We start from the raw sequence: 16,761 nt of genomic DNA, 5'->3' as shown, positions 1-16,761 counted from the left end.
ACGATAGAACAACGTGTCTTCATTATTATAAAGAATATTTCAAAAATAGTGAAAGCTTGGCGGCTGCAGTTCGAAAATTTCATACAAAATATTGTCGGAATAGTGTTTTAACTTCGTAAACTGTGAAGAGATTAATTGAAAAATTCATGGAGACTGGATCCGTTGGAGACGCCAAACACACTGGTCGTCCAAGAACAAGCCGTTCAAATGTGAATGTCGAAGCAGTGCGTGAGAGTGTTGCTGACAATCCAGGAACCTCAATTCGACTTCGTGGACAAGAATTGCAAATTTCAAGAACCTCTCCACAGCGTATACTCACCAAAGATCTGTGTCTTCATGCTTACAAAATTCAATTAACACAACAATTGAAGCCTAATGACCATGGACAGAGAAGAAAGTTCGTTGAATGGATTATTGAACATCAACACATGGACCCTGATTTTTCGAGCAAAATCATCCTAAGCGATGAAGGACATTTTCATCTTGATGGCTTTGTCAATCGCCAAAATTGCCGCATTTGGGGTTGGGAGAACCCACATGTGATTGTCGAAAAACAAATGCATCCACAACGCGTGACTGTATAGTGTGGATTTTGGGCTGGAGGCATAATTGGGCCATATTTTTTTAAATATGATGCTGGTCAAGCAGTGACTGTGCATGGTGCTCGATATCGCGACATGATTACACAGTTCTTTCTGCCAAAATTGGATGATATTGATGTGTCCAATATGTGGTTTCAACAAGACGGTGCCACATGTCATACAATTCAATTACTGCATGAGACATTTCCAGGTCGTGTACTCTCTCGTTTCGGTGATCAAAATTGGCCTCCTAGATCGTGTGATTTAACACCATTAGACTTCTATTTATGGGGTTATTTGAAATCACAAGTCTATTTCAACAAGACCACAACAACCCGTGTATTAAAGGAGGAGATTCAACGCTGCATCAACGAAATTCAGCCACAATTATGCAGAATGGTCATGGAAAATTTTAACAAAAGAGTGCGCATGTAAATGCAAAGCGGTGGAGGCCATTTGTCCGATGTGTTACTCCATACATAATCCTATCCTATGTACTTTACGATTCAATAAAAATATAACTATCAAAAGACTAAAAACGGCGTTTTCTATTTAATTCAAATCTTGTGTTAATTTTGGAACACCTTTTACAAGAAATTAATAATTTAAAATATAATGGTGGTCATGTCCATTAACGCAACACGATTAGTTTTGAATTAAAGGGAATTCCTTTGAAAAAAAACAAACAAATTATCTCCCAGGGGGGGGGTCATGACCCCTATGACCTCCCGTAGATCCGCCATTGCTTTTGCATATGTTTTTTGTAATGTCTCACAGAAAAAAGTTAGGTGGCCGGGTACTAAAACATTCACCTTACTATGATGTTTTTAAAGTAGAAGGCAAAAACAAATTATAACAAAAAATAAACTAAATTCCGGTTGGAAGATCAAAGAATAGGTAATTCTGAAAATATATGCATTTTTTCTTTCAGCGTACTATTTTTCAACTTTTTGTCAACTAGTGAAACCTTACTACGCCGCCGTACACGTCACCAGACTCGAAGCCATTCAGAAAAGATTTTCCGTGGTTTCATGATATTCATGCATTACCGCCTTATTTATAGAGACTTTTTCTCATAAATCTTAGTTCTTTGACAAATCATAGGAAGTACTTGCAGTTTTGTTTTATTGTTTTAATAATAAACGGACAAATTTCATCACCATCAGTTCTTGGTAGTTTAAACTTTAGTTTTAGTCGTTCAAGTGTAAGACTCCAGAAACCATTGAATACTAATTTTAGCAGATCAAACTATATTGTACAAATGTACATAGCACATTAAAATCAATTATGTAATTGAAATCTATAATATATTTTACTCTTGTATTAATTCACCAAATGATAATATAAAAAGTATAAATTGCAAATTAAAATTTTTCAACAGTCAAGTTTAAGTATTTAGATTTTAAGTATGTATTAAGAATTGTTAACGTTGGTATTTAACGAAATTTAAATAAATAAAAAACATTTTTATAAAAATATATAATTTCGTACAGTGTTTTGGGTGAATAAGTATTGGATAATAAGTATTTGTCAGTTTAACAATTTACTGCGTTATATTGTTATGGTTATGGTTTTGAATCACGACTAAAAATTAACAAGAAATTGTAAAAATATTATTTAAAATTTTATAAAATAATTTATTACAGACATTTTCTTCACAGAGTCCTAACCTTAGGATAGAACTAGTATCAACTCATTTCTTCGCGCAAGTACTAGGGCCTTGTCCTAGCAATTTGGAACAAAGTATTTGTTAAGACTCATTCCTAAGCCTGGTTGTTATACCAGTTGTTAGTACCTATTTGAATCGATACCATTAGATTTCTTTACAGATAGGAACTAAGATATATTTCTGCCAAATAAGTACCAAGTATACTAGTCTGAACTGGGTGTGTTGAAAACCGGAACCGAAAAATATAGTTTTATTAATGTGGAGATTTTTAGACTGCTTGTTCTTAGAAAAAAGTCAATTTTCTTTCATTATTTAAACAACGATAATGTTTATGGGCCGGCCTCGTCATTGGGTCGTACTTCTCCCGTGATGATCAAGACAGGCACGGGAATGGAGATTGCTACCGTTCAATTATAACCGAATATTTTTGGCCTCAAGGATGATATGGACTTGGAGGATATGTGGCAGCAAATGACACAATCAATTTATTGGAAACCAAGTTTGGAAAACGTGTTATATCACAAAATGGTCCAGTCGCTTGGCCGCCTCGGTCAAGCGATTTGACGCCGTTAGACTAATTCCTGTGAGGCTACGTCAAGTCTATGGTCTACGCCAAGAAGCCAGCAACGATTGATGAACTTCGAACGGTTATCGAACGAGAAATTGCAGCAGCATCGGCCGATTTATTCTTAAAAACTGTGGAAAATTGGGTTCAGAGTCTGGACTTCTGCAAGCTTGCCCGTAGTGAATGCAAAAGAAATCGAGTTTCATACATAATGGCATCAAACGTACTTTCACAGGAAAAAAGAATTGTATTGATACCCAAACCCGTTTTTATTCTATTAAAAAAAAAACTTTTGTAGCCCTCTTATTGAAAAACCCAATACTTTATTCTCCGCACTACCTGCATCCAATAAATATCGCCTTGCCTCGATGTGCTGGGTAAATTGTAAAGTTCGCTCATGTATTCGATCCCTTAAACTTGACTTTCTTTTCGTCATTTTGTTGCAAGATGGTGACTTCTTATTTCTTTCCATTTTCGTATAGCTTTTAAATTCTTTTAAAATCCTATCCTGTAAAATTTTGTTGTTCCTGCTCAAAAACTTTCTATAAATCAAAACTGGATGATATTGATGACAGGACTATTATATCCAATACCAATAAGTGGCATTCAATTATTTGAAAATAGTTTTTGTGAAAAGCGTACAATTTTGGTATTCAAAAACAAACTATAGACTAAACGAATAAAATTCACATATTTTAAGTATAACCTTAAAGGAATATCCTTTTTATTTTCGGTTTCTGAACAGAAATGTATTTTCAATTGGAGTTGGTGAATTTTGGCACCCCGTGGCAGCCATTTTGTTTTAGTGACAGCGGTCAAATCTTCTGTTTATTATTTAGTTGTTTATGCCAAATCATCATTGCAAGTGACACGATTGAAAAGCACGTTCAAATGATAAAAAATTGTTATCAAAATGAGTGTACATTAACGCAAACGTTACGCGAATTTCGCCTATTCTACGGTAGACGTGGTGGCCCTTCATAGTCGACTCTTCAACGTTTGGTGGCCAAATTTGAGACGACCGGTTCAATAAACACAGCCATCACCCGTTTGTTCAATAAACGCAATATCGGCCGAGAACATCGCCGCGGTCCGTGAAAGTGTACAGCAGAACCCAAGACAGTGTTTTTTTTTTTATCAAAATCTTACAGCTATCTTAAAGCTAGACAAAAATTCTTAAAAAACTAGCGTAATTTTCAGAAACTTAAAAAATATCTTACTGGCCCTATGCGGCGGCTCTAAGTTAACCCGAGGCAGTCTATTCCTTGTCGTGCACAAGAACTCGACCTTTCTCAGACTTCAACTTGGCGAGTTTTGCGTCTGGATTTGAGCGTGCAACCGTATAAGATCCAGCTGACCCAGGAGCTCAAAGTTCATGACAATAGGCAACGCCGTTTGTTCGCTGACTGGGCTTCGAATCATTTGGAAGAGGACCCTAATTTTCCTTTTGGTATGTGGATTTTGGGCCAGCGGCGATCACCGTCACATCAAGCGCTACATAACGATCATAACTAATTTATTATGGCCCAAATTGAACCATATGAACATAGACGACATGCGGTTCCAGCAGGACGGCGGCGCTATACGGCCCACACACCAAACGCCATGATTGACACTTTCAATATCTACCCGGCCTTATAGAAAAACCCTTTACATGTACAAAAAGATTAACAATCAATCCTAATATTACATTTTGAATATACGGGTATTTTGCAATAATTTCGTTTTGCTAAACAAAATATTCTATTATCCAACCGGTAAATTCTACACAGTAATGGTATGATTTTACAAATTGTATAAAATGATAAGTTTCCACAAAAGTTTTAAACCCTTTTAATTCATAGTGTATTTTCTATAAAACAAGAGAAATTCTTTTAATTAAAAGTCGAAATTATGTTTGGTTAAATTTACTAGAAAGAAATGAAGAAGCCTTGGGGTGCGCAACTGAAAAGACTTTATGTATAAGGTCAGGACAGGATATCGGTTGTCGAGCCGCTGATAATGAAACTGAAAAGCATAACTAAATGGTAAACTTTTCCAATGTTTTAGACAATTGCGTGAATACTCTTAATATTTAAATCATTCAAGGCAACAAGTTTACCACGTACTGTATAATTCCTTATAATTAAATAACTATGATGTAACTTCCTTATATTGCCCTGTCGGATTTTAATTGAAAATGGGAATTGTTTGAAAGGTTAAAATACCACGGGGTAGTTTCCAATCAATATCTTTCATTCAGAGTATTATTGAGCGTGTCGAAGGCATTAAAATAAAAGTATACATTGCAGATTTGAGAGGTCGGTTAGGGTTGATCTTTTGATTGTTGAGGGTTGTTGGGAATTTTGTTCCATGTCCATAGCATAAAAACTGAAAGTTACATTTTGTTTACTTGTATTTATTTAAAGTCCTTATAGCCTGTTATTTAACAGCATTAGGTATATTAAAACGGCTTCCCAGTCTGCTAAACGTTTGACAGTTGTAAAGGGTGATTTTTTTAGCTATTATCTAGTTTGCAACACTGGTTTCAAGAGCTGAGCACGTTTCGTGTTTTGTTTCACTGTCAAACATCTTCAATTTGGTCTATAATTTAACCATGAATCGTCTTACAAACGAACTACCAAACAGAAGCATGGCAAGAGCTACAAATGCATCCAAAACGGTTCGGTTTATTGGCATCATTGGACCGTACTTCTTCAAAGATGATGCGAGTCGTTACGTAACTGTGAATGGTGAGCCCTACCGTGAGATGATATCCAACTTTTTTTGCCCAAAATGCAAGAGCTGGAATTGCATGAAACTTTCCCAAAGCTTTAAAAAAATTACTCTATATAAAAGCGAATTTGTATTAAGGGGGACATTTTTGGTACAAGTAGTGAAGAAGAACCCCGTAAAAAAGATTATGAATGGCTTCTGTTTTAGACCACTGAGACTATCAATGTAGCCTCAATCTTCGTCGCTTGCAAATATTCCGGAGGCTTACTGAATAAACGCATTAGAGACGAACTTGCAACGAACTCTTTAGCCGCAAGATCTGAACTATGGAACACACACAAAACAAACGATGACATAACAATGTAGTTGGGTAAGGCTAGATCAAGCCTGCACTCCTGTTTCGTTTAAGTCAATTAAGTAAGACTAAGTCTTAAACACTTTGCCCACCACGTGTTTATTCTTGAGTTACTGTTTTTGTTTGTGAGTGAAATAGTTGGTTTTTAGCAGAAGCTATTGCGCATGGGCTTAACCTTACCAGTCCTTTGTAAAATTAGATCAAATTGATTTAATATTTTGGCAACTGTTAGCAGCTGCATCTTCAATGCTTAGACACAATTTACATGCAACTGCTACAAACTGCTTAGCTAAGAAAATGATTCAACATTGATCCATGAAATAAATTAATGAAACTCTAGTAAAGCTGTTCAAAAAATCAAATGGGGTGGCGCAACAGTCCGTTTAAGAACTAGGGCCTAGTGACTGACAACTCTCAACCATTCCTGTGTGCGAGTACTGTTGTCAGGGATGGAAGGGACCTACAGTTTTAAGCCGAATCCGAACGGCATATTTTGAGAAAGCACTTTTTCATGACAAGAATTACTCTCGGAGAATTTGTCAATTCCTCGCAAGTGGCAGTACCCGTGAAAAACTTTAGGTGGCATAGGCAGGGATCGAACCCAAGACCTCTCGCATGACAGTCCAACGCACTAACCATCATGCCACGGGTACTAAAAGTGATGTAGTTATGGTTATATTCGAATAATCCAAAGTATCAATAGAAACAAAAGGGTTGGGTACATCCACTGACGTATTGCAGTCTTCTACTATTTTTAGACAGGTAACACCAGAAGGAAGGCTTGTTAAAGACTTTGTTAAGCTAAATCAATTCACTTAGCTTATGGACGAGCCAACTCGAATTACTGACTTTGCAGGAAAATCTAAATGTTGTGAGAAAATATTGGGTGCTTTTTTTAATGTTGTATGTCTAGACAAGTATTTTGTATTAAAAAACAAAACTTCAAGTTGTTACTGCGTCCACAGGAAAGCACCGCCATCTTGAATTAAATACTTTGTTTGCATTTTGTTAACTCAAAAAAGATTTATTTTTTCACGAAGTAATCTAAAAACAACATGCAGGAAAAACAATTTATACTTTTCCTACGGTTTTGATGCCCTTTTTTCGAATTCGACTTTAAAATAAATCAATCGCATTAGGTTTTTGAGTAAAAGCTTTTAAAATTTGAAAAAAAACTTTATTTTACTCTTTCTGAAGCTATGTCAATTTATGAAGCAGTTTTTTTTCCAATAAAATTCATGATGGTTTTCAAATCTATAATCGCTATCTCCAATATTTTCTTTACTTTTTAAAAAGTCATCAATAGTTGTAAGACTTCGCCTATGAAAAAGTTTTCATTCAAAAATGTGACGCGGTACTTTTAACAAATTCGTCACATAAACCAGATTTCTTTTACATAAATTGTACTGAGATATAACAAAATGACTCCAACTCTAAATCATTCAACTGAATTGTTGCAGGCATCGATTCTTCTGAGGTAATTTTGGACCACATATTGGTTTGTTTTTTTTTGGTTTTTAAGTGCTCAAGAATTAAATGTTTTTCTGCATAAACATAGTCTTTCACATAGCCTCAAAAAAAAGTGCATCGGTGTAAAAACTCATGATCTTCGTGGTCAGTTGACATCGCCACGACGAGAAATTATTCGCTCGAGTTGTTTGGCATGTGGAACCGTCTTGTTGAAACCACATATTTTCCGAGTCGTATTCTTCAATATCAGGCAAAAAAAGTCGGTTATCATATGACCATAACGATCCGAATTGAAGGTGACAGTCGTTCCATTGTCGTTTTGCAGAAAGTAAGGTCCAATCATACCTCCGGAGCAAAGAGCGTGGATGAAGTGGCCTGTCTTCAATTACTTGGGGGTTCTCTCCCACCGAGTGAGAAATGTGTTTCGTCGCTGAAGAAAATTTTGTTTCGAAAAATCCGACTTCCATCGCCTGTTGTTCAAGGACATCTACGACGTTGTGAATGGTCAACTGGCTTCAGCTGTTGTGTCAGCTGGACTTCAAATGGATATAGGTGTAGATCCAATTGCAAAAATCGCGATAATGTGCCGTTAGACAGTCCTAATTCCTGAGAAAGACGAGGAATCGACACATTCGGGTCTTCGGCTATATAGCAGCGATATTTTGAGTAGTATGAGCAAACCGATGATACAGAGGCCTTACGATATCTGTCACCAATCAAGACTCTTCAAATTTCTTCACAAATTTTCCAATTACTGTCATGGTTGGACGATTATGTAAACTATAATCTCCTCTTAAAGCACGATATGTGTCTGTGGCAGAATCACCATTTGTATGTACATATGTATGTTTTAAATTTGTTTTACGTTGTGCGATACTTTAGCTTAAATTTTCGTAAATATCGGACTTTTAACTGGAAACAAAAATTGGGTTAACAACTTAGTTTCGACGAATTCCAGGTTTATACTTTTGAAACCACAAAATGAGTATGAGGTTCTCTTTAGAAGCTGAGACGTTAGCAGCTCATTTTAAAACTCTATTCTCAGCTGATGAAGACCTTCATACCTTTGATTACGCGCTACCTAATACTAGAGTCAACGAGCTGGATTTAGAATTCTCATTGCCCGAATTGGAAGTAACGCTCCAAAAAATGAAAAATAGCAAGGCTCCTGGCCTAGACGGCATACCAGTCGAGTTTTATATTGATTTCAAAAACTACCTCGTGTCCTTTTATAACAAGTTGCACAATGATGGATGTGTACCTATCAGTTTCAACGAATGTGTAATTTTTGCCATTTTTAAAAAAGGTGATGCTAACGCTTCGGAAAATTATAGAGGTATTTCAATTTTAAATTCAATAAGAAAAACTTTTACTGCAATCCTATATGAAAGGCTCATAAAATGGATTGAGGATAACAGTCTTTTGAGCATCTTTCAAGCCGGTTTTCGCCCAGGTTTTTCAACCATGGATCATATCTTTGCCATTTCAAGCATTGCTCAACAATTTATAGATAGGAAAAAGAAACTATACAGCTTGCTTTGTTGATTTTAAAGCTGCATTTGATAAAGTCAATGGACAAGCTTTAATTTACAAACTCTCTTGTATTGGTTTGTCACGAAAGTTTCTGCAAGTGTATGCAAGTTTTATTTCGTCAACAAATGCGACGGTATGGGACGGTTTCACATTTTCAAATCGATTTGAAACAACTTCAGGTGTTCCTCAAGGTTGTATCCTCAGCCCATTATTATTTGCCCTGTTCATAAATGATGTCGGCGATCTTCTTCCGGATGGAGTTAATTTTGCTAACATTTTAATCAAAGTCCCGTTGTACGTGGACGATCTAGTTATGCTTTCTGATAATCCTTTCACGCTACAAATGCAAATAAACCGTCTAAGTTCCTTGGGGCTTGCAAATTAATACCCAAAAAACTATAAGATTGTTGTATTTGAAAAGAAACAATCAAGAAGGCGAGCGGAAGAAAAAGTATTGCCATGTCCTTATTCTTAAGTATGAAATTTGTAAACTTTGTGATGAAAAAATAAAGAATTTATCTATCTATCTATCTAATTCATAAATTACCTCTTTAAGATGTCACCACACCACTGTCAATTTTTGATCCTAATATGTACAAGTACATTTTAAAAAGTGTTTGCTGTCTGTTGGTAACAAAAGCATTTCCACTGAAATGCTGAGATTTGTTTAAATATTTTATTATGTATGAGAGCGACAAGGTAATCAAATGTAATACGAAAATGGTATTTTAAGTTCCCTATCTGTAGATCACTTTTATTTGTATTAACTTTTAAAACTTAAAGCAGCATCACATTCACTTGCATTTAATTAATTAATATATGTATAAATATATTTGTATTTTCAGATGATGTTAAGAAATGGATTAAAGACTTACCAGTCGAGGGTTTATCAAAAGCTGTCAAGGACTTATAAAACAAGTGGAATACCAGAACTAACACAGGTAATTTTTTGTTTAGAAGAACTTATGTAAGGTCATTGATTTTGTTTCGAATTCGAAAATTTAAATATTATTATTATTATTATAAGTGTGAAAAGCATATCATTCCAATGGCCGCCTCAGGAAATTCACAACATATATGATTCTTTTGAAGTAGTTTGTGACCACTATTTTCACATATTTGGATCTGTTAAGGCTCGATAATTGGTGCAAGCTAAATCACCTACTGTTAAATACTTCTAAATGTCAAGTCTTGTCGTGTTTTCGAAGTGCTAATTCCATAGTGTTTGATTATACTATCAACCATGTTAATTTAGAGCGTGCAACGAGATAGTACACAGAAACAAAAAAGCTGTCATATTAACAATCGTCGATAGTCAACCTGAAATTTCGCCAAATTGTCGCATTGACTACCAAAATAGTCAATATGACAACCATTTTTTTTTAAATTGACTACTGGATAGTCAATAGAACAATTTTCGATTGTCAATTTTGGGTAGTCAATATGACAACAAGAGTAGTCAATAGAACAACTTCGGTAGTCAATATGACAATTTGGTTGTCATATTGACTAACCAAAATTGACAATCGACGATTGTTATATTGACTAACCAGTAGTCAAATTAGATTTCAGTTTTCATCAAAAATTTTCGTATTGACTACAGCAGTTGTCCTATTGACTACCGCAGTGGTCCTATTGACTACCGCAGTTGTCATATTGACTACCGCAGTTGTCTTATTGACTGCCGCAGTTGTCGTATTGACTACCGCAGTTATCGTATCGAATACCACAATAGTCAATACGACAACCGTAGTTTCAATTTCTTTCAACCAAAGTTATAGTATTGACTACTGCAGTAGTTATATTGACTACCGTAGTTTTCATATTGACTACCGCAGTTGTCATATTGACTACCAAAATTGACTATCGAGAATTGTTGTATTGACTACCGCAGTTGTCATATTGACTACCGCAGTTGTCATATTGATTACCGCAGTTGTCGTATCGAATACCACAATAGTCAATACGACAACCGTAGTTTCAATTTCTTTCAACCAAAGTTATAGTATTGACTACTGCAGTAGTTATATTGACTACCGTAGTTTTCATATTGACTACCGCAGTTGTCATATTGACTACCAAAATTGACTATCGAGAATTGTTGTATTGACTACCGCAGTTGTCATATTGACTACCGCAGTTGTCATATTGATTACCGCAGTTGTCATATTGACCAACACAGTTGTCATATTGACTACCGCAGTTGTCGTATTGACTACCGCAGTTGTCATATTGACTACCGCAGTTGTCATATTGATTACCGCAGTTGTCATATTGACTACCGCAGTTGTCGTATTGACTACCGCAGTTGTCATATTGACTACCGCAGTTGTCATATTGACCACCGCAGTTGTCATATTGCCTACCGCAGTTGTCCTATTGACTACCGCAGTTGTCATATTGACCACCGCAGTTGTCATATTGACTAACACAGTTGTCATATTGACTACCGCAGTTGTCGTATTGACTACCGCAGTTGTCATATTGACCACCGCAGTTGTCATATTGACTACCGCAGTTGTCCTATTGACTACCGCAGTTGTCATATTGACTACCGCAGTTGTCATATTGACTACCGCAGTTGTCCTATTGACTACCAAATTAGTCAATATGACAACCGTAATTTCAATTTCCTTCAACCAAAGTTGTCACATTGACTACTAAAGTTGTCATATTGACTACCAAATTGTAAAAAAATTTCGGATTCCAAAATTGACAACCGAAAATTGTTCTATTGACTACCAAATAGTCATATTGACTACCAAAATAGTCAATAGGATGACTTTTCGTTCTGTGTAGGATCTAGGAGTAAGCTTAGATACAAAACTTTCCTTCTTACCGCACCATGATTATATCATATAAACAGAGCCAATCAAATGCTTGGTTTCTTAAAAAGAAACACCAAGGAATTCTCAGGTTCACATATCTTAAAATCACTGGTAAGATTACTTCTTGAATACTGTAGCATTATTTCGAACCCTTTTTACAATAATTCAATAGACAGAATTAAAAAAGTTCAGAAACATTTTACAAGGTATATGCATTTTATAAGCTTAACTGGAGGACTGTTAGGCCTTCTTATTATATGCGATGCTTATTATTTGGCATGCAATCTCTTTATGATCGTAGGGCTTATTTTTCAGTAATGTTTACGAAGACTAGTTAACTGTGTAAATGCTACCGGTTTCATTTTTATGAGCAGTTTCATCGCACAACTTATGACAGGAATGAACCCATTACGTGTTGCACAAGAGAAGTGAATTTAATTTGCAATAGGATTGATTTTAATCTCGATATTTCGAAAGAATCATTTAAAAATATGTTTTAAATAATATTTAAACTGTAACCTCCTAAAAAATGTTAAGACTTAATCTTTTTTTATCATTAAGTTGTATTTATTAATTGGAAATTATAAATAAAAATGTCATTTATAGTAATATTTATTTATTTATATTAGTATATTTATTGTTTTACGTAGTGGCGTAAAGTAACATGCCATTTGGTCAAAAATATCAATTGATTGTTTCGCATAATTATAATCATTTATAACCGAGAGCTTTTTCATTTCCTCAGCACTTTGATTTCTTTTTCCTGTTGAGACTTCCTCTGTACCATAAAAATCACAACCAATAATTTCATTCCTCTGAAGCTTGGCTAGAGTAACTTCTTTTGGATTTCCAATAAATAAAGCTTGTAGATTTTGATCCCTTAATTGTAGCATTTTCCCGGATTGTATTGCCGAAACTGGCAATCTTCGACTTCCCAAAGCGTATACTTTGAGCCTATGCAAAAATTCGCTTTAGTATCGGATGATTTTTTTGAGGTTAGGATTTTCATGCATTAGTATTTGACAGATGACGCGGGATTTCAGACATGGTGTCAAAGAGAAAGATGCTCAGTATGCTTTGACATTTCATCATGAATAGACTTACTAACGAGCAACGCTTGCAAATCATTGAATTTTATTACCAAAATCAGTGTTCGGTTCGAAATGTGTTTCGCGCTTTACGTCCGATTTATGGTCTACATAATCGACCAAGTGAGCAAACAATTAATGCGATTGTGACCAAGTTTCGCACTCAGTTTACTTTATTGGACATTAAACCAACCACACAAATGCGTACAGTGCGTACAGAAGAGAATATTGCGTCTGTTTCTGAGAGTGTTGCTGAAGACCGTGAAATGTCGATTCGTGGCCGTTCGCAGCAATTTGGTTTGTGTTATTCGACCACATGGAAGATTTTACGCAAAGATCTTGGTGTTAAACCGTATAAAATACAGCTCGTGCAAGAACTGAAGCCGAACGATCTGCCACAACGTCGAATTTTCAGTGAATGGACCCTAGAAAAGTTGGCAGAAAATCCGCTTTTTTATCGACAAATTTTGTTCAGCGATGAGGCTCATTTCTGGTTGAATGGCTACGTAAATAAGCAAAATTGCCGCATTTGGAGTGAAGAACAACCAGAAGCCGTTCAAGAACTGCCCATGCATCCCGAAAAATGCACTGTTTGTTGTGGTTTGTACGCTGGTGGAATCATTGGAACGGATTTTTTCAAAGAGGCTGTTGGACGCAACGTTACGGTGAATGGCAATCGCTATCGTTCAATGCTAACAAACTTTTTTTTGCCAAAAATGGAAGAACTGATCTTGGTTGACATGTGGTTTCAACAAGATGGCGCTACATGCCACACAGCTCGCGATTCTATGGCCATTTTGAGGGAAAACTTCGGAGAACAATTCATCTAAAGGAATGGACCGGTAAGCTGGCCACCAAGATCATGCGATTTGACGCCTTTAGACTATTTTTTGTGGGGCTACGTCAAGTCTTAAGTCTACACAAATAAGCCAGCAACTATTCCAGCTTTGGAAGACAACATTTCCGAAGAAATTTGGGCTATTCCGGCCGAAATGCTCGAAAAAGTTACCCAAAATTGGACTTTCCGAATGGGCCACCTAAGACGCAGCCGCGGTCAACATTTAAATGAAATTATCTTCAAAAAGTAAATGTCATGGACCAATCTAACGTTTCAAATAAAGAATCGATGAGATTTTGCAAATTTTATGCGTTTTTTTTTTAAAAAAAGTTCTCAAGCTCTTAAAAAATCACCGTTTATAACCGAGAGCTTTTTCATTTCCTCAACACTTCGATTTCTTTTTCCTGTTGAGACTTCCTCTGTAGCAGAAAAATCACAACCAATAATTTCATTCCTCCGGATCTTGGCTAGAGTAACTTCTTTTGGATGTCCAGTTCTGCTTTCCAATAAATAAAGCTTGTAGATTTTGATTCCTTAATTGTAGCATTTCCCGGATTGTATTGCCGAAACTGACAATCTTCGACTCGCCCACAGCGTATACTTTGAGCCTATACAAAAATTCGCTTGAGTACTTAGAGAACGCCGTTTTTTTCCCTAGCAGGTTAGTTCCAATACGTGCCAAGTTGTCCGCAAAATGAAATATTGGTGTGGGATGCATTGTGAATGGCAGGCGGCTCAAATATGGAATACTTTAGTTAACTCTTTGTAAGTACAAACTATTCATTTGAAGCTGTTGTAGTAACGTAATAAAGGCTTTTTCAACTGACGCAGGTAAATTTTGGTACCACTCCAGTTTTGGCAATTTTGTTTTTGTGACGTCTGTCAAATCTTTTGTTTATTATTCAGTTGCTTATGCCAAATCACAAATGCTAAAACTTTATTATCAAAATGAGTGTTCGTAAACGAAAACATTGCCCGCATTATTCGCATTTTACGGCCCTTCACAGTTGACTCTTAAACATTTGGTGATCAAATTTGAGACTACCGCTTCAGTAAACAATCAGCCAACGCCCGTTTGTTCAAGAATCGCAGGATCGGCCAAGGGCATCGTCGCGGTCTGTGGAAGTGTACAGCCGAACCTGAGGCAGTCTATTCCCCGCCGTGCACAAGAACTCGGACTTTCACATACTTCAACTTGTGCGAATTTTACATCTGGACACCCGTACAACATCCAACTGACCCAGGAGCTTAAAGTTCATGATAATGGACAACGCCGTTTCTTCGCTGATTGTGCTTCGAATCGTTTGGAAGAGGACCCCAATATTGGCCGAAATGAATGACTGTGTGTGGACGACACCAACCCACGCTAGGTTCACCAGGCGATAATGCATCCTCAAAAAGTTACCGTTAGGTGTGAATTTTGGGCCGGCGGAGCAATTGGTCCGTCCTTTTTGAGAACGACATTAGTGAGTCGACATCGTGTGCTGCATAACGATCATGACTAATTTCTTATGGCCCAAATTAAACCATATGGACCTAGACGACATGTGGTTCCAGCAGGACACTGCTACGTGCCACACAGCAAACGCCACGATTGTCATTTTCCATTAACGATTTGAGGGTAAGGTTATCTCCTCGCAGGGGTGATATGAAATGGCCACCAAAATTATGCGATTTGACCTCGCTAGACTTTTTCCTGTGGAGTTTCTAGAAGTTGCAGGTCTATTCAAATAAATCACAATTGACCAATGCCCTAAAAGTGAACATAACACAAGCCATCGCTCAAATTCAGCCGGATCTATGCGAAAAATTGGACCTTTCAGAACCGTAAGAATCCGAGGCAAGCATTTGAATGTTGTTATACTGCACACTTAATGGCATACGTGCTCATAATCAAATAAAAAATAGTTTGTTAATACCTCAAACACAGCTTGTTTTATTCCATTTCAACATCTACCCGCCCTTATTAAAAAAACTTTAGGTTAATTTTGAACTCGGATTAGAACTAAAGACATGAAAAACCTTAGAAAAAGTACAATTTGATTATAAGCTTCATAACCTTGTTAACTAGTGTTCATCTTTGTCATTTCAAATATGTAAATGTGTAAACTTCTGACCGATTTTGAGTTCCAACCAGAAGCAGTTTCTCTCTTTTTCGAAAGAAGAAGTGTGACCAATTAAAAAAATTATTTCTTAATTTTGTCAGGAAAAAGTTTCATAAAATAAGCAAAATTCGGACAAACAAATCTTGTTACTATCACGATAGTTAGGCGTAAATTGTTTCTTTTTCTTTTTGAAATACGAAATGTAAATTAATTTTCTTGCTTTTTTTTAAGTTAATAAAATTCAGGAGCCCTACTCTGTAATGCGTTTCGAAAGCAAATATTTTCGAAAACGAATATTTTGTACTCTCTATTTTTTCTAATGCGGAAAAGAAATCTAGTACTAACGGAATGACAAATCCGCATTCGGATTTTTCGTACCTGGCAATGCGTTTTCGAATGTCATTAGCAATTCGAAGGAAGTTGTGTGAAATAGATAAAATATAAGTAAGGAAATAATAATTTTATTCAAAATTTAAGCAAATAAATTCCATTACAGGGAATCATCAGCGAAAAAATTGCATACCAAACAAAAGCAATTTAAAATTATGGTGGAATTCGTATGGAAAAAAGTATACCTTGGCAAGAGGCAAATTTCAACACAAAAAACTAAATGACTATGAAAAAAATCAGCTTAAACTTTTTAAGCTTAAATTAAAAAGAGAGAAGTGGCAATTGCAAATCAGTTAAGTGTAAAAAAAGTCATTACAATAATTCTCAAGTGATAATAATGACTGAATTTTTTTCCTCGTCTTCTTTGTGATTTGTTTTGAATTTTTGTTGTATTTTTGCTTTGACAAATCTCATAAGAAATACTTCGAGACTCGGCAAGTCTATTCAATTGGCGTTTTTCTTTTTTAATTCAGAGCTGAGCACTGAGCAGAGTCTGAGCGAACAGAGAAGAGTTCTGAGCAGAATATGTTCAGAGCTCTCTGATTTAATTATGAAACAACTTGAGCACTAAACTGTCATAATTTAAAATGTCACCTGTTTGAAGGTGTTCAAAATTTTCTTTAA

The 16,761-nt window shown here is 36.0% G+C and overlaps 1 protein-coding gene across 2 annotated transcripts in view; it reads left to right on the top strand.

Moving 5' to 3' along the window:
• LOC129948281 (D-2-hydroxyglutarate dehydrogenase, mitochondrial-like) overlaps positions 1 to 16,761 on the top strand; it is a 117,944-nt gene that overhangs the window by 83,993 nt on the left and 17,190 nt on the right. For both annotated transcript variants that reach the window (XM_056059222.1, XM_056059221.1), the window contains exon 2: positions 9,734 to 9,829. In XM_056059222.1, the coding sequence (XP_055915197.1) occupies positions 9,734 to 9,829 (96 nt within the window). The remainder of the gene's footprint in view (positions 1 to 9,733; positions 9,830 to 16,761) is intronic.

Source organism: Eupeodes corollae, chromosome 2 (genome assembly GCF_945859685.1).
Source record: "Eupeodes corollae chromosome 2, idEupCoro1.1, whole genome shotgun sequence".
Taxonomy (NCBI): domain Eukaryota; kingdom Metazoa; phylum Arthropoda; class Insecta; order Diptera; family Syrphidae; genus Eupeodes; species Eupeodes corollae.
This window is presented reverse-complemented; position numbering and strand designations above follow the sequence as displayed.